The sequence below is a fragment of the Scomber japonicus genome, chromosome 5 (assembly GCF_027409825.1).
Source record: "Scomber japonicus isolate fScoJap1 chromosome 5, fScoJap1.pri, whole genome shotgun sequence".
NCBI classification, from domain to species: Eukaryota; Metazoa; Chordata; class Actinopteri; order Scombriformes; family Scombridae; genus Scomber; species Scomber japonicus.
The window spans coordinates 11,314,734-11,340,752 of record NC_070582.1 but is presented as its reverse complement, the minus strand read 5'-3'; the positions used below and the strand labels follow the sequence as shown (position 1 = coordinate 11,340,752).

Here is a 26,019-nt window from a genome sequence, read left to right as displayed (position 1 = left end):
TCAGCCTTACTGTGAATATAATTTGGAAGAAAAATTATACCTGGCTGGAGAATACCAAAATAACTGGTGGAAACACAGATTCCTTGTCAATTTTGATATCAGGTTTGTTAATGATCCACCTGTCTATCAAATGCAAAGCAGATGGCAGATAGGGTGACGCAGGCTCTGGCCTCAGCAGTCACAGTTTGAGGTCATCGTTGGTTCACACCAGCTGTCAGATCATAATGACTGATGAGATCTCTACTTTCCTTTTAGTTTTGTAATGTAACTTTCTGCGCAGTGCCCGGGTATATTTGTTTTTACTTTTATTTATGCTCTTTAGCACTTGTATTGTTATGATTTGATTTATGTTATTATTATTTTACATTATTATTTATTATAACCATCACATCATCATTATTAGTATTAGAACACTTCACTGAAAAGAAAATCGATCATATCCCTGTTCACACTGATTGAGATGGGACTGGACCATAATCAAGTAATACATTATACACACATGACATACGCTCATCTGTTCATGTATCTATTCACTTTTGGTGTTAAATTTACCGTTTAGTTAGCTTGGTTGAAGGTTTTTCAAGTATTAACTTAAACTTAATTAACTGACATAAATTTATCATCATGACATTTTCAGAGAGTTGGAGAGTCTTGTTTACATTAATGAGACGCTGCAGATAGAGCATGACTGTAATCAAGGATGTAGTACAGTCACACCAGTTCATATCCTGTGTTATGTGTTTTGCGATCAGTATAGATAATGCAGCTCAGTCTCATAAAGCATTAAAACAAACATGAACTCCAAATTCAGTGGAATAAGCTGAATGAGTTTATTTTTTTCATCACTTTAGCATTTAGTTAATACCATAGTTAAAATAAGCAAAACAAGACAATTGTTTTAATGGTAAGTAATATAATTTAAGTGTTTAACAGGCTCTGGTTAAGAATATTACATGAATGCCTGATAAAGAAGTCAAAGTCAAGAATGTGGGCAAACTGACAAAACATATTGCAAGCTGCATGTTGAATAATGCTGTGGATCCTGTGGAGTTTTCTTGCGAATAAATAAAGTTGAGTTTTAGTTACATTAAGTATTTCTCAATGAAATGCATTTTGTGTAACATTGAGGCATGACAAACTTCATGGATGCTTTTTGTCTCCCATATAACATTTGCAAAGGCAAATTTTAAAAAAATATTTTGAAACCTATACTGGTCACTTCCATGTTTGCTATCTAGCAGGCTGCCTTTACTGGTGCATTGCTACACATCTTTGTACGTCACTGTTGACTTACATGACACCAGTAGCACTCACATGCTTGTGCTTGTACATTTTTTCTGTGTGCATTTGACAAATGTTCGTATGTGTCCTACAGTGGACCTCACTGTCTGCAAAGCTGTTTTATTGCTGCTAATTCTTCTAGAAATGTGTGCACAAGTGCAAGCATATTTGTTCAATTGAGAGATGAGGAGGATGTTTGGAATAATTATATGGGACTTGCGAAAGGCGTCAAACTTTCATTCAACATATGTTTACGATGTCTTAGCAATAAAACTTGAGTTCCCACTCATGTCATGAGTCTCAATATAAAGGGCTGTCGAGAACAGTCTGACCATTACCTGACTTGGTGACAGCGAGCCCACAGTGGCAACAATGAAGTGGGGATGTGTGTGGTTATGTTTCCTTGGTTTATCGGTTACCAGCATTATAGATGTCCAAGCCAAACAGGGTAAGCCATGCATTGTTCTGAATACTATGGGAGTCTTTTTTTGACTGATTGAATGGGTTGTTGTGCTATACATACACATGAATACATAGTGTACACCATTGTCTTTAATTTGACCTTCTTGCTCATTTTATTAATCAAACTGCTGTCTAAACGTTTAAATCTTCCCCAGTTCGTAACCATGTCAGCAGCATCTGCAGCACATGGGGCAGAGAGCACTTCAAGACGTTTGATGGTGACATTTACCAGTTTCCTGGTATGTGTGAATACAACCTGGCCTCCGATTGCCATGGGACTTACCAGGAGTTCTCGGTGCACATGAAGAGAAAAGAGAAAAATGGAAACCTTACAGTCAGTTATGTGGTGGTCACCATCAATGACCTTTCATTCCACCTCACCAAGAGTCTGGTCATGATGAATGACGGTCTGTAAGTAAAAAGCTACATAACCTGTACACGCAACCGTATTTCACTCTCTGTGTGTTTAGATTGAGTTAACATTTTCTCTCTCTCAGTGTCAAATTGCCATACTACAATGGTGGAGTACAAGTGGAAAAAAATGCTGTTTACATCAAGCTCCAGTCTAAAGTTGGCATTACTGTCATGTGGAACGGTGATGATGCAGTCATGGTAAAAGCTTCTACATGAAAATGTTCATCTTCTACATTTTGTGTGTGTGAAATTAAAACAGACAGTTAAATCAAATTGAGAACATTAGAGAGATTTTGGTTGGTAAATCATTCATAGTACATGCTTATTATTAAAATGACAAAATCCCAAACTTGTCATAATCTCTTGCTGTGTTACTGTGTCTTTATTAGGTAGAGCTGGATCATGATTATGCTAATCGTACTTGTGGACTTTGTGGAGACTTCAATGGTGTTTCTGTTGACAATGAGTTCATTCGTAATGGTTGGTTATTCTGTCTATTTATTCATTCATTTTATGTTAACAAACCCATACTGCATACTAATTTATATTCCTGTAACACTGTGAATATAATCACGTACAGGCCGCAAAATTAGCCCTATTGAGTTTGGCAACAAACAGAAAGTCCATCGGCCAAACGATGTCTGTGAGGACCCCTATGAAGAGGAAGATGAGGAAGTGACTGTGCCGGATTCTTGCGTGGAGTTTGTGAGTTTGTTATCCACCTAGTATTAGAAATATTTGGTAATATATTCTGCAGCAAAGTAATTGTGTCTCTACTACCCTGTTTTTCACTTTTAGCAAACCACCTGTAACGAGATGCTGCATTCAGAGTCCTGGAGCTCCTGCACCAAACTGATTGACCCTGCACCTTACATCCAGGCCTGTGTGCAGGACATGTGTGGCTGCATCAACAGTACAAATAACTTCTGTGTCTGCAGCACACTGTCTGAGTTCTCTCGACAGTGTTCCCATGCTGGAGGAGAGCCTCCCAACTGGAGGACACCTCAGTTCTGTGGTAAAGTTTTTCTGTTTTCTCATCATCTTTACATGTTATACAACAAGAGTACTGAAACACTGAAATCAGCTCAATGAAAAGCAGCTAATTAAAGATGTAAAAGTTACTGTCAGAAAATTATTAAATGTGATTTTATCATGCAGTTGAGACATTTAAACCTTTTTTTGGTCTAAATATACTGTATAAAATGAGTTAAATTAAGTTCTTCTTGGCTGACTTTAATGCAGTGAAATTATACTGTGTTAAAGGTCACCATATAATTTTACATGTACACAAATAGTTTGTTACACTGAAGGAAAAAATGTGTTCGTTACTGTACCTTCACCCTTGATATACTATAGAATAATTCACATTAATTCACATCTACCTCAGTTTATTTCGATCGTACTGTCTCCTCACAGCTAAACAGTGCCCATTCAACATGGTTCATGAAGAGAGTGGTTCTCCTTGCATGAACACTTGCACACACTCGGACACAAGTTCACTGTGTGAGGACCACAAAATGGACGGCTGCTTCTGTCCTAATGGTCAGTGCTATTCACATATGAACCAGTGTTTCTCACTATATAATATTGTGCTGATTTATATTCACACTTTTATATAACTTTGTCCTTTGTCTATTTCAGGAACTGTGTTTGATGATATTTCCATGAGAGGGTGCATCGCTCAATCTGAATGTCAGTGCAAGCACGACAAAATCTATAACTCTGGTGAGGTCTACCAACGAGGCAGTGAGGAATGGTAGGTCAAATATTTCATAATATTTCTTTGGGCGGCTGTGGCTCAGGAGGTAGAGCGGGTCAACCACTACTCGAAAGAATTAGTGTTTGATTCCCAGCTCTGTGTCTTTGGGCAAGATACTGAGTGTGTGTGAATGAGTGCAAGAGGACTAGAAAGGCTCTATATATTTGCAGTCCATTTTAGCATAATGAATTATCTGATATCATTAATTGTGCATTTTTTGTAAATCTCAAACTGTTTGGGTTGTTTCAGTACATGTTTTCAGGGTAAATGGAGTTGTGAGAGCCTCCCAACACCTGCAACATGTGCTGTTGAAGAGGGTTCACATGTAACTACGTTTGATGGGAAAACTTTCACCTTCCACGGAGATTGTTATTACACCTTGGCCAAGGTGGAAAGCAAGGTGAATGATTCATATTTGTACAATTCAGTGGGACAAGACATATACATATCAATTGATGTAAAAAAAAAAGTTCAATCTTACTTATATAGTTGTGCTTGTACTGTGTACATTGCAGGATGACAATAGTCCAAAGTTCAACATCCTGGTCCAGTTGATGCCATGTGTAAACCAAGAGTTTGACACTTGTCTGAAGTCCCTTAAAATCCTGCTGAACAATGACAGAAATAATGTGAGTTAAAGCCGGTCACCTAAGATTACTGTTTTCAATTCACACAGATCTGCAACACTCAAATGATCAATTCTGTTTATATTCAGGCATTCATTTTCACTTCTGATGGGACAGTAAAGCAGAATATGCAGACCATCAGTTTGCCGTACCATTCAGGTAGGTCACACAGTAAGAAACTGAATTACACAAAATTAAACATATTAGTTTAATCCTTCATTTGTGCTATGATATCACAATATTACAATATTGTTTGTATCTCTTTTCATTCAAAAGGTGACATCAACATATTCCACGCTTCATCCTTTCACATTTTGCTCCAGACCAGTTTTGGGTTGCAAATTCAAATCCAACATGTGCCTGTCATGCAAGTGTATGTCAGCCTGGAACAGAGCTACAAATCAAAGACACGTGGTAAGTTTCACATTTTTCCGAACATGAAGCATTAGTGTCATCATGAAATATGTGACAGTACTGTCTGATGAGGATGGTGAAAGTAATTTTGTTGTTTGACTTTTTTGGCATACACAACCCAAATAGTCAAAAATGAAAACAGCGTAACTAACTGAGAAGAGAAAAATGTCCAAATCTCCATAAAATTATAGTTTGTGACAATACTCTTTTCACATATTTCAAACATTGTTTCATACAACAATTAAATAGCCTACATTCATGTAATACTTATTGGCCAAGAAGCTCTGAATGAGTAGGCAAATTGTGCATGGCAACATCTCATTTCTTCATTTTTAAAAATACGATATACTATTCTATACTATACTATATAGTAAAAGCTATCAATAATTGGAAACAATACCCCACAGAAGAATCAAATTAATCATTTAGGACTTATCTGTGTGCACATCTGTATACATCTCAATGTATAATGTATTTTTGTATTTGATTTAATTTAATTTGATTAAATTAAATCAAATAATCCTTAATATTGTGGGGTTATCATCTCTATCATTAAATCTTCTATGAGGTAGTTGGAAGGACATCATTTACCGCACTGTTGTGTTTTTATTTATAAAGCCATCCTAAATAAAATATTATTTTATTTACCATAACTTTTAACACTTTTAAATATGGGATAGCTTACCCATTCACAAGAAGGTATTAATTTGGATATCCCTGCATTCAACTATTGTGATCCTCAAATGTGTAATAAGCTTTAGGACTCCCTAAAATTATGCATTTCTTTTATATTCTTGGAACATTATAAGATTCTGTTGGATGGTTTTTACTCAATGAATGCTCCTGTTTTTTCCATGTGTCTCTTTTGTCCCTGTGTAATAATAAAGACAGCAGTCTTTATTGTATTTTATAAGTAATTTATCTTGTGCTTGTTATGTATTTGTTTGGTATAATGTTGTAGGTTTTACATTTCTTACACTTTTTGTTATACATTGTTTAGTTGTATATTTGCAGGGCACCATTGTAATTGAGAGTGTTGCTCTCAATTGGTTTCCTTTAATTAAATAAAGGTTTCCAAAATGTGTTGTCGGTCACATCTGTGACAGTTAGTAAATCCTACAACCAGTGTCATGTAAACTGTGGCCAAGCTGGAGAGAGCTCCTTGTCTTTTATGTGCACTAACAAAATTTATATTTTAAACATTATTTCAAGATGTGTGTTTTTAGTTATCCTGAACACAGAGCATAATTATTTGTAACATTATTTTAGTTCAAATACTCCTAAATTCAAAATATTTTGCATTATCAGGTTTATGTGGTAACTACAACATGATCCTGTCTGATGACATGAAGACTCCTCAGGAGATTGTGGAGGGAACAGCAATCACTTTTAGTAACTCCTGGAAAGCTAACGCTGAGTGCGAAGACAGAGAAGAAAGACTTGATGACCCCTGCTCCCTCAGTGTGGAAAATGGTAAACAGCTCTGCTTCTTTATTCTATTGATTATCTGGTGATTTAAACACTTACATCTTGTCAAGTATGTTATATTTAAGGCTATTACACAGTCAAACACAACTGTTTTACTGTTACTGTTTCCTCACTTTCAGAGGAGTACGCTAAACAATGGTGCACTTTGCTAATAAGTGCAAATGATGCCTTCGCACAGTGTCATTCGGTGGTGGATCCTGAGATGTACTACAAGGTACAGAAAAACATTTTCTGTTTATCTTTCATTTAATTAGATGATGATGAGACACATTTTCTAAAAGTGTTTTTTGTCTTCTGTAGAGGTGTACGTATGCAACCTGTAACTGTGAGAAGAGTGAGGCCTGTCTGTGTGCCGTCTTCTCCTCCTACGCACGAGCTTGTGCATCAAACGGAGTGTTCTTGACAAATTGGAGAGACAAAGTGTGCGGTAAGGATTTCTTTATTTGAGTGATGATTTCTTTGATTTAGTTTGATTAACATCTTCCCTTTTAATAGTTCGTCTTAAAACTGTAATCATTTTCATGTTGTGCATAAATCAGATAAATACACAAAAAGCTGCCCAGCATCCCAGACCTTCTCTTACAAGCATCAGAGATGCCAGTTGACGTGTAGATCACTGGGCTCAAAGCAGGAGAGCTGCACTTCTGACTTCTTGCCTGTGGATGGCTGCTCCTGTGCCGAGGGTCTCTACCTAAATGAAAAGGGCATCTGTGTCCCCATGGCAAAATGTCAATGCTACCACGATGGCGTCTACATCAAGCCAGGAAAGTCTATAAACATGAAGGATGAGCATTGGTAAGTCAGTTGTTTCCATTTCAGTGGCCTTGCACTTCAGATCAATGATCTTAGACTGATGATTTTCCTTTATAGAAACTGAATTGTTAGTTTATAACTTTGTGTTGCATGCTGAATCTTTTGTCTTCTTCTAGTGTGTGCACTAATGGAGTGCTTCACTGCCATTCTTGGAAAGCCCGTTCATCAAGTAAGGGTTTGGGATTTTCAAACATGACACAAAATTTTGTCGATTCAATGTGACAATATGTAATCAGTTTCTGCTTCTGTTACAGAGTGCCAATCTCCGAAAGTATTCTTCAACTGCTCCACTGCTGGCACAGGACAGTATTGCCCTCGAACTTGTTCAAATTTGGACAATGATGATTGTGTGAGCCATTTTCTCCACTGTGTCCAAATTTACATCTCCATCACAAATAACACAATCTAAAATTTATTTACCAAATTTAACAGTAAACAGTATGTTACATTGATGATGTAATGTTTTCCATTACTTGTGATTTTTTTACCTTCCAGGACTCCACAGAGTGTAAATCAGGCTGTCGCTGTCCATTTGGCCTTGTTGATGATGGCAAAGGTTCCTGTGTGAAAGAACATGAATGTCCATGTCAGCATGACGGGCATTTCTATATGCGTGGAACACAAATTTCTAACAAGTGCAACACTTGGTATGACCTTGTTTTGATAAGAAATAATAAACTATGATGAACAAATATTATATGTCTGAATCTACTAGATGTCTGAATCTGAATCTTACTGATGCATCTAGTACCTGCAAAAGTGGAAAATGGGAGTGCACAAAGAAAAAATGCCCAGGAACCTGCCTTATTTATGGAAGTGGTCATTACACTACATTTGATCAGCGAACATATGGGTTTCAAGGACAGTGTTCCTATGTTGCTGTCAAGGTAAACAACGGATGTCAACATCATCCAATTCACAGTTTTATGTGTCTTATGAGTCGTATTCCCCTCATACAGGCGTTGTCTCAGAAATTGTTACACATGAAATTCATAGATTTATGATTTAGTGTTAATCTTGAACATCAGTGTTGAAAGACAGTCAATATATGATGCCTGAAAAAATGTTTGCCTGAATTAAGCTGTGTTTACCTCCATTAACTTTAAAATGAGTGCTTCTCATAATAAGAAATGAATGAAATGCATGTAACTGTACCATCTCTCTCTTTTAAGAATAAATGTGGCAATAAAACAGTACAGGACAACTTCGGAGTTATCACAGAAAATGTACCATGTGGCACCACAGGCACCACATGCTCCAAAACTGTCCGAATCCAACTTGGGGTAATACTTCATACAACACCTGACATTTAAGTAAAATATCAAACAGCAGTTCTTACATTTTAATAAAAACAACATAATCCTATTTAACATTACAGAGAATGGAAGTGAAACTGTCAAAGGGTAAATATGAAGAGGAGGACCAGGGACATGGCAGTGAGATTCAGTACAAAATAAGGAGAGTTGGTTTGTATCTGGTCATAGAATCTGCCATTGGTCTGACAGTGTTATGGGATAAGAAAACAACTGTCCGCATCATCTTGGAACCACGGCACAATGTGAGTCAATACAATAGCATATTCTGTTTGTAATTATAACACAGGTATATTTATTCCTGCCTATTCCTTGTAACGTGACAGTATTTTTTAGTGAATGTGGTCACTATGTAAAATAATTTGGTGACTCTTTTGTTTGGCTCTACAGGGAGAGGTATGTGGCCTGTGTGGAAATTTTGATGGTGATGCACAGAATGACTTCACCACCCAGGGTCAGCTGAAAGTGAGCAATCTGTTAGAATTTGCAAACAGCTGGAAAGTGTCCAGCAGTTGTCCAGATGCGGAAACTAATGTGGATCCTTGTGGAGTAAAACCCAACCGACATCACTGGGCAAAAATGATGTGCAACATTATAAATGGTGATACTTTCAAAGACTGCCACAATAAGGTAATACAATATTTGTTTTTGATTTATCATTTTATATGATTAATTATTAACACATTTTTTTAAATCTATCATACATTTTGGTAACAGGTACAGCCACGTCCATTTTATGAAAACTGTGTGAAAGACTCATGTGCCTGTGACACTGGAGGAGACTGTGAATGTTTCTGCTCATCAGTTGCAGCTTATGCACAAGCTTGTAATGAGGCTGGTGTCTGTGTTGCATGGAGAACTCCAGAAATCTGTCGTAAGTAATCAAACTTAAATTATAAGTAAGACCTTTCAGCTTTTTCTGTGACAAACCCCAATTTTTCAATCCCCAAATTCTTATAACCTCAGCAAAATTTAACCCAGAGACTTAGAGATTTTTCAAGATGTGTTTGATGTGTTATTGGTTGTGTTACTCTTTTCTTCATAAACAAGGTGGGTCATATTCTGTCCTTTGTTTGTTTTTTTATTTCAAAAATTGAATATAATTGAGTGGACTCCACGCGTAATAAAAGCTACTGTACATCAGTCTAAGGTCATCAGTGCTCTATGAAAATTTTAATTTTTAATGACTAAAATAATTTATGTATTTAATAGTTTTACATTAATATACTCTTAAATTCGTAGTAATTTAGTATTACAAAATGTTATTGAGGACTGTTAGTGTTTTGTGTTTGTTTTGTTTCCAAAATTGCCTTAAGGTTCGTTATTCATCACAATTATGAAAAATTATAAACTGCACAATAACATTAGCGGGAAAAAATGACTAAATGACAGGCACTCAGACTCATTAGGACTAGTAGCACACTATACAGCACCTGAGACAGGGAGAGCGACTCCCTACTGTGACATAATATGACAAATTGTTGTTTTGAGCACTGCTCAAAATACCAAAACTTTTGTCTTAATTTTGGTCTCTATGTCTCACAAAACAATTTTTTTTTAAATTTTAAAAAATCAACCTGCAACTTGCTCGTTAACAGTGAGTATTTTCCTTAAACATTCATGACAGTTTTCTCTCATTTAGAAAAAAGTTATGACTTTCTACATTTAGCTACAACTAAATGCAATTGTCAGCAGACGGGGAGTTCCGGTCCTCTGCAATGAGGCCAATGTGGAAGTAACTTAGAACTGCACCAACTTCTCACTTGATTTCTAACCTCAGTAAACGTTTTCAAAATGTGTTTATGGTCTCAATCGCTAATTTAAAGCCTTCTTCAATGCAGTTTGATATTCATTTGTGAACATTTAGCATCCCTGATGTTATATTTGACGATAAAACAGGTATGCATTAGGATGTGGCCACGTCGTGATTGACAGGTTGATTGATTCACAGGTTCAGGAGGGCGGACAGATAGTCTGTATGGAAATACCTGTGAACGTGTTTCACACCGACAATTTTCTCTGGAGTTTTGTGTTTATAGTTAGTCGTAACAGCTAACTTGGTTAGCATCACCAGGTTGCCTGTGTAGACTGTGGTAGGTAGGGGTCCCTGAGATCCAGCCCTCGCAACCTCCCCCGCTCCGTCCTCTTGCTCCTCCAGATGCCCATATAAGTTGAATCCGTGTTCTTTTTTTTCCAACATGCACCTCAAATTTTTAAGATGGCGCTGCTCAGATCCAATACTATTGGCCTCAAAGCAGCAATCCACAAACCAATGGGTGACATCACGGCTATTACGTCCATACTATATACAGTCTATGATTGTCAGGCACTAAAGCAATAGGTGCAATTTAAGTTTTATATCTTTTCAGTAAGTAACACATTGAACAGAGACCGGATTGTTAATAAATAATTACATAAACAACTTAATTAGTTATGATTACTTAACATTTCCTTTATTCAAACGTATCCTGTATCTTTTCATTTTAGCTGTCTTTTGTGACTACTACAATGAACTGGGTGAATGCAAGTGGCACTACCATCCTTGCCATACACCTTGTTACAAGACCTGTTTGAATCCACAAGAAATTTGCAGCAACTCTATACCCAACATAGAAGGTAAGAGGTCAATTCATAACTTACCATCTTACTTTGAATCTAAAACCACTGCATTAAGTTAAAATTTAAAATGCTGAGTTGATCCTACTTGGTATACTTGTGATAATTAATGTATGTGATAAAATATTAAGAGACCAGGCCAGATTCACATTCCAATACTTTAAAAAATATGTGAATGACAATGCTCTTATTGTCAAAACATATTGTACAATGCTTTATGCTATAATTTTTACAGGCTGCTACCCTATGTGTCCAGAGGATAAGCCAATATTTGATGAGGAGAAGCAGATATGTGTGGAGGAGTGTGATGGTTGCTTTTACAACGGGAAAAGATATGAGGAAAATGAAGTCATTTACAATGTCACTGATAACTTGGGAATGTGCTACTATGCCATCTGCACTAATAAAACAGTAATATTTAAAAATGAAACCTGCTCTATTTCAACTGTCACACCATCAATATCAACAACAATTACTACAGTCACTACACCTGTAACAACACAAAGAGAACCCCCAACCACAACGACAAAATCTACAACCCTAACAACAGAAACATCAACTACCATTCAGGTGATAACCACAAGATCAACAACTCTACAACCTGAAACCCCTACTACAACAGAAGGGCCAACCACAACCACAGAGTCTAGTACTCAAACAACTGAAACCCCTACTACTCCATGTATTAATACTTGTGAGTGGTCAGAATGGTATGATGTGCATAATCCACAAACTGATGGTAGTGACTGGGAAACATATGAAAACATCACAAATAGTGGTAAAGAAATATGTGAAAATCGACAAGAAATTGATTGTAGAGCGACACAAAATCCTGAAATGGGTTTTAATGACTTTGTGAGTGAAACTCAACAAGTTGCTTCATGTGGTCTGGAATATGGCTTAATATGCAAGAAAAAGGACCAGACAAGCCGTCCATATAAGTGTTTAAATTATAAGATCAGAGTTTGTTGTGAGGTAGAGATATGTGAACCCACACCATCTACAACTACTGTCACCACAACCACAAAATCTACAACCCCATCCACCACACCAGCTACTACAACTGAAGGGCCAACCACAACCACAAAATCTACAACCCCATCCACCACACCAGCTACTACAACTGAAGGGCCAACCATAACCACAAAATCTACAACCCAATCCACTGGACCTCCTACTACAACTGAAGGGCCAACCATAACCACAAAATCTACAACCCCGTCCACCACACCAGCTACTACAACTGAAGGGCCAACCACAACCACAAAATCTACAACCCAATCCACTGGACCTCCTACTACAACTGAAGGGCCAACCACAACCACAATATCTACAACCCAATCCACTGGACCTACTACTACAAGTGAAGGGCCAACCACAACCACAACATCTACAAGCCCATCCACCACACCAGCTACTACAACTGAAGGGCCAACCACAACCACAAAATCTACAACCCAATCCACTGGACCTCCTACTACAACTGAAGGGCCAACCACAACCAAAAAATCTACAACCCAATCCACTGGACCTCCTACTACAACTGAAGGGCCAACCACAACCACAAAATCTACAACCCCATCCACTGGACCTCCTACTACAACTGAAGAGCCAACCACACCCAAAAAATCTACAACCCAATCCACTGGACCTCCTACTACAACTGAAGGGCCAACCACAACCACAAAATCTACAAGCCCGTCCACCACACCAGCTACTACAACTGAAGGGCCAACCACAACCACAAAATCTACAACCCCATCCACTGGACCTCCTACTACAACTGAAGAGCCAACCACACCCACAAAATCTACAACCCAATCCACTGGACCTCCTACTACAACTGAAGGGCCAACCACAACCACAAAATCTACAAGCCCGTCCACCACACCAGCTACTACAACTAAAGGGCCAACCACAACCACAAAATCTACAACCCAATCCACTGGACCTCCTACTACAACTGAAGGGCCAACCACAACCACAAAATCTACAACCCCATCCACCACACCAGCTACTACAACTGAAGGGCCAACCACAACCACAAAATCTACAACCCAATCCACTGGACCTGCTACTACAACTGAAGGGCCAACCACTACTCCATGTATTAATACGTGTGAGTGGTCAGAATGGTATGATGTGCATAATCCACAAAGTGATGGTAGTGACTGGGAAACATATGAAAACATCACAAACAGCGGTAAAGAAATATGTGAAAATCGACACGAAATTGATTGTAGAGCAACACAAAATCCTAACATGGGTTTTAATGACTTTGTCAGTGGAACTCAACAAGTTGCTTCATGTGATCTGGAATATGGCTTAATATGCAAAAAAGAGGACCAGACAATTCGTCCATTTAAGTGTTTCAATTATAAGATCAGAGTTTGTTGTGAGGTAGAGATATGTCATACCACAACGCCATCAACATCAACATCAACAACCATATCTCCTACTACAACTGAAAGCCCAACCACAACTACAACATCTACAACACCAACCACCACTACTCCTACTACAACTGAAAGCCCAACCACAACCACAACATCTACAACACCAACCACCACTACTCCTACTACAACTGAAAGCCCAACCACAACTACAACACCAACCACCACTACTCCTACTACAACTGAAAGCCCAACCACAACCACAAAATTTACAACCCCATCCACCACACCAACTACTACAACTGAAGGGCCAAACACAACCCCAAAATCTACAACCCAATCCACTGGACCTCCTACTACAACTGAAGGGCCAACCACAACCACAAAATCTACAACCCAATCCACTGGACCTCCTACTACAACTGAAGGGTCAACCACAACCACAAAATCTACAACCCCATCCACTGGACCTCCTACTACAACTGAAGAGCCAACCACACCCACAAAATCTACAACCCAATCCACTGGACCTCCTACTACAACTGAAGGGCCAACCACAACCACAAAATCTACAACCCAATCCACTGGACCTCCTACTACAACTGAAGGGCCAACCACAACCACAAAATCTACAAGCCCATCCACCACACCAGCTACTACAACTGAAGGGCCAACCACAACCACAAAATCTACAACCCCATCCACTGGACCTCCTACTACAACTGAAGAGCCAACCACACCCACAAAATCTACAACCCAATCCACTGGACCTCCTACTACAACTGAAGGGCCAACCACAACCACAAAATCTACAAGCCCGTCCACCACACCAGCTACTACAACTGAAGGGCCAACCACAACCACAAAATCTACAACCCCATCCACTGGACCTCCTACTACAACTGAAGAGCCAACCACACCCACAAAATCTACAACCCAATCCACTGGACCTCCTACTACAACTGAAGGGCCAACCACAACCACAAAATCTACAACCCAATCCACTGGACCTCCTACTACAACTGAAGGGCCAACCACAACCACAAAATCTACAAGCCCGTCCACCACACCAGCTACTACAACTGAAGGGCCAACCACAACCACAAAATCTACAACCCCATCCACTGGACCTCCTACTACAACTGAAGAGCCAACCACACCCACAAAATCTACAACCCAATCCACTGGACCTCCTACTACAACTGAAGGGCCAACCACAACCACAAAATCTACAAGCCCGTCCACCACACCAGCTACTACAACTAAAGGGCCAACCACAACCACAAAATCTACAACCCAATCCACTGGACCTCCTACTACAACTGAAGGGCCAACCACAACCACAAAATCTACAACCCAATCCACTGGACCTCCTACTACAACTGAAGGGCCAACCACAACCACAAAATCTACAACCCAATCCACTGGACCTCCTACTACAACTGAAGGGCCAACCACAACCACAATATCTACAACCCCGTCCACCACACCAGCTACTACAACTAAAGGGCCAACCACAACCACAAAATCTACAACCCCATCCACTGGACCTCCTACTACAACTGAAGGGTCAACCACAACCACAAAATCTACAACCCAATCCACTGGACCTACTACTACAACTGAAGGGCCAACCACAACCACAAAATCTACAACCCAATCCACTGGACCTCCTACTACAACTGAAGGGCCAACCATAACCACAAAATCTACAACCCCATCCACCGCACCAGCTACTACAACTGAAGGGCCAACCACAACCTCAAAATCTACAACCCAATCCACTGGACCTCCTACTACAACTGAAGAGCCAACCACAACCACAAAATCTACAACCCCATCCACCGCACCAGCTACTACAACTGAAGGGCCAACCACAACCACAAAATCTACAACCCAATCCACTGGACCTCCTACTACAACTGAAGGGCCAACCACACCCACAAAATCTACAACCCAATCCACTGGACCTCCTACTACAACTGAAGGGCCAACCACAACCACAAAATCTACAACCCCATCCACTGGACCTCCTACTACAACTGAAGAGCCAACCACACCCACAAAATCTACAACCCAATCCACTGGACCTCCTACTACAACTGAAGGGCCAACCACAACCACAAAATCTACAACCCAATCCACTGGACCTCCTACTACAACTGAAGGGCCAACCACAACCACAAAATCTACAACCCCATCCACCACACCAGCTACTACAACTGAAGGGCCAACCACAACCACAAAATCTACAACCCAATCCACTGGACCTGCTACTACAACTGAAGGGCCAACCACTACTCCATGTATTAATACGTGTGAGTGGTCAGAATGGTATGATGTGCATAATCCACAAAGTGATGGTAGTGACTGGGAAACATATGAAAACATCACAAACAGCGGTAAAGAAATATGTGAAAATCGACACGAAATTGATTGTAGAGCAACACAAAATCCTAACATGGGTTTTAATGACTTTGTCAGTGGAACTCAACAAGTTGCTTCATGTGATCTGGAATATGGCTTAATATGCAAAAAAGAGGACCAGACAATTCGTCCATTTAAGTGTTTCAATTATAAGATCAGAGTTTGTTGTGAGGTAGAGATATGTCATACCACAACACCATCAACATCAACATCAACAACCATATCTCCTACTACAACTGAAAGCCCAACCACAACTACAACATCTACAACACCAACCACCACTACTCCTACTACAACTGAAAGCCCAACCACAACCACAACATCTACAACACCAACCACCACTACTCCTACTACAACTGAAAGCCCAACCACAACTACAATATCTACAACACCATCCACTGGACCTCCTACTACAACTAAAGGGCCAACCACAACCACAAAATCTACAACCCCGTCCACCACACCAGCTACTACAACTAAAGGGCCAACCACAACCCCAAAATCTACAACCCAATCCACTGGACCTCCTACTACAACTGAAGAGCCAACCACAACCACAAAATCTACAACCGAATCCACTGGACCTCCTACTACAACTGAAGGGCCAACCACAACCACAAAATCTACAACCCAATCCACTGGACCTCCTACTACAACTGAAGTGCCAGCCACAACCCCAAAATCTACAACCCAATCCACTGGACCTCCTACTACAACTGAAGGGCCAACCACAACCACAATATCTACAACCCCGTCCACCACACCAGCTACTACAACTGAAGGGCCAACCACAACCACAAAATCTACAACCCCATCCACTGGACCTCCTACTACAACTGAAGGGCCAACCACAACTACAAAATCTACAACCCAATCCACTGGACCTCCTACTACAACTGAAGAGCCAACCACAACCACAAAATCTACAACCCAATCCACTGGACCTCCTACTACAACTGAAGGGCCAACCACAACCACAAAATCTACAACCCAATCCACTGGACCTCCTACTACAACTGAAGGGCCAGCCACAACCCCAAAATCTACAACCCAATCCACTGGACCTCCTACTACAACTGAAGAGCCAACCACAACCACAAAATCTACAACCCAATCCACTGGACCTCCTACTACAACTGAAGGGCCAACCACAACCACAAAATCTACAACCCAATCCACTGGACCTCCTACTACAACTGAAGTGCCAGCCACAACCCCAAAATCTACAACCCAATCCACTGGACCTCCTACTACAACTGAAGGGCCAACCACAACCACAATGTCTACAACCCCGTCCACCACACCAGCTACTACAACTAAAGGGCCAACCACAACCACAAAATCTACAACCCCATCTACTGGACCTCCTACTACAACTGAAGGGCCAACCACAACCACAAAATCTACAACCCAATCCACTGGACCTACTACTACAACTGAAGGGCCAACCACAACCACAAAATCTACAACCCAATCCACTGGACCTACTACTACAACTGAAGGGCCAACCACAACCCCAAAATCTACAACCCCGTCCACCACACCAGCTACTACAACTGAAGGGCCAACCACAACCCCAAAATCTACAACCCAATCCACTGGACCTCCTACTACAACTGAAGGGCCAACCACAACCACAAAATCTACAACCCCATCCACTGGACCTCCTACTACAACTGAAGGGCCAACCACAACCTCAAAATCTACCACCCAATCCACTGGACCTCCTACTACAACTGAAGGGCCAACCACAACCACAAAATCTACAACCCAATCCACCGGACCTACTACTACAACTGAAGGGCCAACCACTACTCCATGTATTAAAACGTGTGAGTGGTCAGAATGGTATGATGTACATAATCCACAAAGTGATGGTAGTGACTGGGAAACATATGAAAACATCACAAACAGCGGTAAAGAAATATGTGAAAATCGACACGAAATTGATTGTAGAGCAGCACAAAATCCTGAAATGGGTTTTAATGACTTTGTCAGTGGAACTCAACAAGTTGCTTCATGTGATCTGGAATATGGCTTAATATGCAAAAAAGAGGACCAGACAATTCGTCCATTTAAGTGTTTCAATTATAAGATCAGAGTTTGTTGTGAGGTAGAGATATGTCATACCACAACGCCATCAACATCAACATCAACAACCATATCTCCTACTACAACTGAAAGCCCAACCACAACTACAACATCTACAACACCAACCACCACTACTCCTACTTCAAATGAAAGCCCAACCACAACCATAACATCTACAAAACCAACCACCACTACTCCTACTACAACTGAAAGCCCAACCACAACTACAACATCTACAACACCAACCACCACTACTCATACTACAACTGAAAGCCCAACCACAACTACAATATCTACAACACCAACCACTACTACTCCTACTACAACTGAAAGCCCAACCACAACCACAACATCTACAACACCAACCACCACTGCTCCTACAACAACTGAGAGGCCAACCACAACCATAACTTCAACTACTATCACCACAAAGGGGTCAACAACGGAATTTACTGAAAGCTCAACCACAACTGAAACAATCATCACTAATTCCCAATATACATCAACCATAAGAACCGTACCTGTAATCATTCCAAACACAACATCAACCACAATTTCTCCTACTACAACCGAAAGCCCAACCACAACCACAAAATTTACAACCCCGTCCACCACACCAGCTACTACAACTGAAGGGCCAACCACAACCACAAAATCTACAACCCAATCCACTGGACCTACTACTACAACTGAAGGGCCAACCACAACCTCAAAATCTACAACCCAATCCACTGGACCTCCTACTACAACTGAAGGGCCAACCACAACCACAAAATCTACAACCCCGTCCACCACACCAGCTACTACAACTGAAAGCCCAACCACAACCACAAAATCTACAACCCAATCCACTGGACCTCCTACTACAACTGAAGGGCCAACCACAACCACAACATCTACAACCCCATCCACTGGACCTCCTACTACAACTGAAGGGCCAACCACAACCCCAAAATCTACAACCCAATCCACTGGACCTCCTACCACAACTGAAGGGCCATCCACAACCACAAAATCTACAACCCCGTCCACCACACCAGCTACTACAACTGAAGGGCCAACCACAACCACAAAATCTACAACCCAATCCACTGGACCTCCTTCTACAACTGAAGGGCCAACCACAACCACAAAATCTACAACCCCATCCACTGGACCTCCTACTACAACTGAAGGGCCAACCACAACCACAAAATCTACAACCCAATCCACTGGACCTCCTACTACAACTGAAGGGCCAACCACAACCACAAAATCTACAACCCCATCCACCACACCAGCTACTACAACTGAAGGGCCAACTACAACCCCAAAATCTACAACCCAATCCACTGGACCTCCTACTACAACTGAAGGGCCGACCACAACCACAAAATCTACAACCCAATCCACTGGACCTCCTACTACAACTGAAGGGCCAACCACAACCACAAAATCTACAAGCCCGTCCACCACACCAGCTACTACAACTGAAGGGCCAACCACAACCACAACATCTACAACACCAACCACCACACCAGCTACTACAACTGAAGGGCCATCCACCACACTAACTACTACAACTGAAGAACCAACCACAACCACAAAATCTACAACCCCGTCCACCACACCAGCTACTACAACTGAAGGGCCAACCACAACCACAAAATCTACAACCCAATCCACTGGACCTCCTACTACAACTGAAGGGCCAACCACAACCACAACATCTACAACACCAACCACCACACCAGCTACTACAACTGAAGGGCCAACTACAACCCCAAAATCTACAACCCAATCCACTGGACCTCCTACTACAACTGAAGGGCCAACCACAACCACAACATCTACAACACCAACCACCACACCAGCTACTACAACTGAAGGGCCAACTACAACCCCAAAATCTACAACCCAATCCACTGGACCTCCTACTACAACTGAAGAGCCAACCACAACCACAAAATCTACAACCCCATCCACCACACCAGCTACTACAACTGAAGGGCCAACTACAACCCCAAAATCTACAACCCAATCCACTGGACCTCCTACTACAACTGAAGGGCCAACCACAACCACAAAATCTACAAGCCCGTCCACCACACCAGCTACTACAACTGAAGGGCCAACCACAACCACAAAATCTACAACCCAATCCACTGGACCTACTACTACTACGACTGAAGGGTCAACCACAACCACAAAATCTACAACCCAATCCACTGGACCTCCTACTACAACTGAAGGGCCAACCACAACCACAAAATCTACACGCCCGTCCACCACACCAGCTACTACAACTGAAGGGCCAACCACAACCACAAAATCTACAACCCAATCCACTGGACCTCCTACTACAACTGAAGGGCCAACCACAACCACAACATCTACAACACCAACCACCATACCAGCTACTACAACTGAAGGGCCATCCACCACACTAACTACTACAACTGAAGAGCCAACCACAACCACAAAATCTACAACCCCGTCCACCACACCAGCTACTACAACTGAAGGGCCAACCACAACCACAAAATCTACAACCCAATCCACTGGACCTCCTACTATAACTGAAGAGCCAACCACAACCACAAAATCTACAACCCCATCCACCACACCAGCTACTACAACTGAAGGGCCAACCACAACCCCAAAATCTACAACCCAATCCACTGGACCTCCTACTACAACTAAAGGGCCAACCACAACCACAAAATCTACCACCCCATCCACTGGACCTCCTACTACAACTGAAGGGCAAACCACAACCACAAAATCTACAACCCAATCCACTGGACCTACTACTACAACTGAAGGGCCAACCACAACCACAAAATCTACAACCCCATCCACCACACCAGCTACTACAACTGAAGGGCCAACTACAATCCCAAAATCTACAACCCAATCCACAGGACCTCCTACTACAACTGAAGGGCCAACCACAACCACCAAATCTACAAGCCCGTCCACCACACCAGCTACTACAACTGAAGGGCCAACCACAACCACAAAATCTACAACCCAATCCACTGGACCTCCTACTACAACTGAAGGGCCAACCACAACCACAACATCTACAACACCAACCACCACTACTCCTACTACAACTGAAAGCCCAACCACAACCACAACCACAAAATTTACAACCCCATCCAACACACCAACTACTACAACTGAAGGGCCAACCACAACCACAAAATCTACAACCCCATCCACCACACCAACTACTACAACTAAAGGGCCAACCACAACTACATCTACAACTCCATCCACTGTACCTTCTATTACAACTGAAGGGCCAACTACCATTTCCACAACTGTAACATCCACAGTGCATCCACCGACTCCTAGTTCCACTACAGAATGCTTCTGTGTAATTAACGGCCAGCATTTTAGTCCAGGTAAGAAATGCAATTCATTTATTTTAACAAGGTATATGAATTTACTTCTTCTTTTTGAAGATCTCTCTGTGTTTATTCAATTATTCATATTTTTTCTTCATCTTTAGGCGACGTAATACTTGACATGGTGCACATTGGATCAGGTGTATGTCTCACAATGAATTGTTCTGATACTTGTGAGTTCATGAACAAGACTGAACCTTGCAGGACTACAACTACACCTACACCTACACCTACACCTACACCTAATAAACCTACCTGCCCTGAATGGGCTGTAGGAGTAAGAATTTTCATTTATCTAGCATATCAGAATATACTATGTATGTTATACTTATAGTACATAAATTGTTTGTATTTAAAAAATACAAACAACTAACTGATTTCCCTGTATTTTTCACTTTACACCAGCAAAACGAGACCTTCTTATTGTGCAACTGCACCATGGCAAGATGCATTGAGAACAATACGGTTGAAATTGTTCCTTATGAATGCCCACCCCTTGAGGAGATTACTTGTAGCCATGGAAAGAAACCTGTTCTTCTGTATGATGAGTATCACTGCTGTCAATATTACGCATGTGACTGTAAGCCATTCTGTAGTTAAAAGGATATGACATATTTATTGATTCATAGTTTTCTTTTAATTACATTTTAGATTACAACTTGTTATTATTTATTTATTTTCAGGCGAATGTGAAGGCTGGGGAGATCCTCATTATATCACATTTGATGGATTGTACTACAGTTATCAAGGAAACTGTACATATGTCTTGATGGAAGAGATGTTTCCAAAATATCATTTGAAGATATATATTGATAATGTCTTCTGTGACCCCACTCAAGATGTGTCTTGTCCACGATCTATAATCATACAATATAAAGGACAAACTTTCACACTGAAGAATCATAACCTTATGGGACCAGTGCAATTGGAGGTAAAACAATATATGTGAACGTCTTATCATAGCCATTCATAAAACTCACTAGACGTACTTTGAAATATATATATAAATATATAAATATATATATATCATATTTATCCTTTTAGGCACTAAAAGATGGAGTAAGTCTGAAACTACCTCATTTGCAACAAGGTGTGAAAATTTTGAATTCTGGTATTACCTTGGTTTTGGAGATCCCTCTCCTAAAAGCGGTCATTACATTTGGAATAACTGGCTTCAGTGTGACCCTCCCCTATCAATACTTTGGCAACAACACACAGGGCCATTGTGGTAAGATGATCTCTCTGTCCAGTGGCAACATTGTTAAATCATTAATTATTGTCTTACTACAAGGTAATATGATAATATTAACTATTATGTGACTGCTGACAGGAACATGCAACAACAACCAGGCTGATGACTGCAGGTTACCTGGAGGCCAACTGGTGCAAAATTGTGCTGTGATGGCTGACTATTGGCCTGCACCATACTTTTACCAACCCAACTGTAAGATACCAACTGATATCCCCCATGTACCCATACCCGTACCCCCAGAACGTGAAACTCCATGCAGGAACGACTCTATTTGTGATGATCTTAAGATCGGGTACACATTCTATAATTAATTAATTTAACCTGATAACTTTGATATTTTGCAGTTTTCTCACCTTTTTCCTTTTGTAACATAGTTTTTTTTGTCATCTAATTTGTGTTTTACTCCCACAGTGTCTTTGCAAAGTGTCATGGCTTTGTTGATCCTGACAAATACTACCGAGGTTGTGTTTATGATAGTTGCCATTCTTCCAACCCAGCAATGGAATGCATGAGTTTGCAGACTTATGCTGCTGCTTGTGCACAGGCTGGAGTTTGCCTTCATTGGAGGAACCACACCACACATTGTGGTAAGCACCCCTTTATTATTTTACTGTAAGTTGTGATCAGTGGTGCCAGTAGGGGTAACTAATGTTTTTACATTCGTTGCATTTAACACACATTGAACTTGTTGCTGTACATTTTATTATATACAGTACCTAGGTAGTATGTAGAACCAATTGTATACATATATAAATATATTGTTCTTTTCTTCACTAACAGCCATTGACTGCCCATCAGACAAAGTTTACAAGCCATGTGGTCTTGTAGAACAGCCAACTTGTGCAGACAAGTAAGTCTTAACAGAGTGCATTAATTATATGGTTTATATCCCTGGGGCTATACTCATAGTAGACAACTGCAACTCCGCTGTATTAAATAAATTGTCTTTTAGAGATCTGAACAGAGTAAGGAGTACCACTGATTTTGTTCTTGATTATTGTATTTTACAGTCTTGCTGACCAACCCATGAACTTCACAACTGAGGGCTGCTTTTGTCCTGATGGAATGAAGCTCTTCAACAAGGAGTCTGGCATATGTGTTGATAAGTGTGGTGAGTGTGGTGTATATCCTCTAGTCTTATCATGAGCTGATTATATCATATCACTCTTTAAGCCCGATGGAATTGTTAATTTTCGACAATCCTAATTTTTCAACAGGATGTCTTGATCCTGAGAACATTCCTCGTGAGGTGAGCATAATCTTCTTCTCAAAATCCCAACCTTCTTTGTTTACTTGCTCCAAGACACAATTAAGTCACTACTATGTGCGGTTTATTCTTTCAGATTAATGAAAGATTTGAGTACAAATGCCAAAACTGCAAATGTGAGGAGTCCACCAAGACCGTGACTTGCACGCCTAAGGTGTGCCCAGCACCACCTATAACAAGCTGCACTGGTCCAGGATTCGTCCTTGTCAACCAAACTAATCCATCAGATCCCTGCTGTACTACTTATGTCTGCCGTAAGACATGTAGCATCATTTGTCTTTCAGAGTTTTCAGAATGCTCTACATTTATATGGATTCTTAAAGATGGCTATCAGCTATGTACTCTCATAATTGTATCATCTCTACAGAATGTCACAGCAATACTTGCCCAATGAACATCCACAAATGTCCAGTTGGATATCAGCCGACTGTCAGTGTTCCTGAGGGAAAATGCTGTCCAGAATATTCATGTGGTGAGCACTTGACTTCACAGTTCAAATTCTTGTAAAACCTAATGACTGCATTGACAATTTTTCATGACTTTCATTGACTCGGCTTGTATCTTACTCCATCCTAGAGCCTAAAAGAGTTTGTGTCCACAAAAACGTTGAATACCAGGTAAATGAGTTGTTGAATAAGTTTTGTTATGCAATTGATTAATTGATCACTTTTGTCATTTAATGATTTCTGTTGCACTTTAAGTTCTGTATGGCTAAAAATACAAGTTTGAACAAATTTCCTCTTTATTTGCTAGCTTGGTGTTTCAGTTCCTGGGATTGAATGTCAGAATTGTACCTGTAACAATGAGTTGGACCCCAACTCTGGTCTATTCAAAGTCAATTGTGACTTTATACAATGTGACAAACATTGTGACAAGGTATGAGAAATTACATCCATTATTTTCATGTGCACAAAACATACAAGGGTGAAATCATAACACTGAAACTTAAAACTTATTCCTCTCTTTTTCTCAGGGTTATGAATATGTGGAAACAGATTCAGAATGCTGTGGGAGATGTGTACAGACACACTGTATCTTTAATGTTAATGGTACCAAACAGGTCTTGAAGGTGAGTTGCATCGTCTGTGTTGGCTGCAAATTTACATGTTTACATTTAATAGGCAAAAATATCTCCATATTTTGATGTTTTGATGCATATGCTCCTCTCCTGCACTTCAGCTTGGAGAAACCTGGTCACCACCTGAGAAGTGTGAGCATTACACCTGTGTTAAGAGTGGTGAGACTTTTACAGCCATAAGTTCACGCATTGTCTGCCCGCTATTCAACGAGAGCAACTGCCAACCTGTAAGTTATCATTTTCTATAAATTCATCTGGATTTACTGTGTCTTTAAGAACAAAATTTACTATGGAAGAAACTCTATTTATGTTGTATATTTGCCTCTTTAGGACACAATTCAAACTGCAGCAAATGGCTGTTGTAAAATTTGTGAGTATTTGTGACATTTTCTTTACTTTTGACTAGTGGATCATTACATAAAACACCTAATAACTAAAGCTACTAAAGCTAACTAAGCTTGTGCGTCTCTTTTGAAAAGGTGTGGAGAAGGAGAAGGCTTGCAAGTTAGTGTCCATGAGAACTGAAATAATACACAATGACTGTCAGTCTAACCAGAAGATATATATGCCATATTGTGAAGGATCCTGCAACACTTTTACCAAGTAAGGATGATATTGCTAACATTTCTCAAACCTCTGCTTAAAAATGCTCAGTTATGGTTTGTAAATATTTCAAGTTAATTGATTAAATTAATGAATCCTACCTCTGCTTTCTTCAGGTACTCTGAATTAACAAGGACTATGCAGCATTCTTGCTCATGCTGTAAGGAGACCCGCTACAGCAATCGCACTGTTGACTTGCATTGTCTCGATGGAGAAGTGGTTCCTTACACATACATTCATGTGGAGGAGTGTGGCTGTAGCCACACAGACTGCAAAAGTGCTGCAGGACATCCAGGTCGCAAAAGGCGAAGCTTCAAACTAGTGTAA

At 40.5% G+C, this 26,019-nt stretch overlaps 1 protein-coding gene across 1 annotated transcript; it reads left to right on the top strand.

The window, feature by feature from the left end:
- Positions 1-1,653: 1,653 nt before the first annotated feature.
- Positions 1,654-26,019, top strand: LOC128359354 (mucin-2-like). The gene is given in 43 exon segments (XM_053319847.1): positions 1,654-1,729; positions 1,899-2,154; positions 2,241-2,355; positions 2,547-2,637; positions 2,738-2,862; positions 2,956-3,172; positions 3,574-3,699; positions 3,799-3,913; positions 4,166-4,304; positions 4,432-4,545; positions 4,632-4,701; positions 4,819-4,956; positions 6,265-6,429; positions 6,564-6,658; positions 6,745-6,871; positions 6,984-7,239; positions 7,374-7,426; positions 7,512-7,606; positions 7,753-7,904; positions 8,006-8,144; positions 8,430-8,540; positions 8,636-8,815; positions 8,961-9,200; positions 9,288-9,444; positions 11,058-11,186; positions 11,422-11,597; positions 14,178-15,088; positions 18,005-18,935; positions 19,203-21,082; positions 21,697-21,759; positions 21,873-22,072; positions 22,176-22,443; positions 22,557-22,720; positions 22,823-23,036; positions 23,156-23,331; positions 23,525-23,594; positions 23,755-23,855; positions 23,962-23,993; positions 24,088-24,265; positions 24,379-24,440; positions 24,985-25,080; positions 25,191-25,316; positions 25,858-26,019. Coding segments are annotated over 43 exon segments (9,291 nt in total).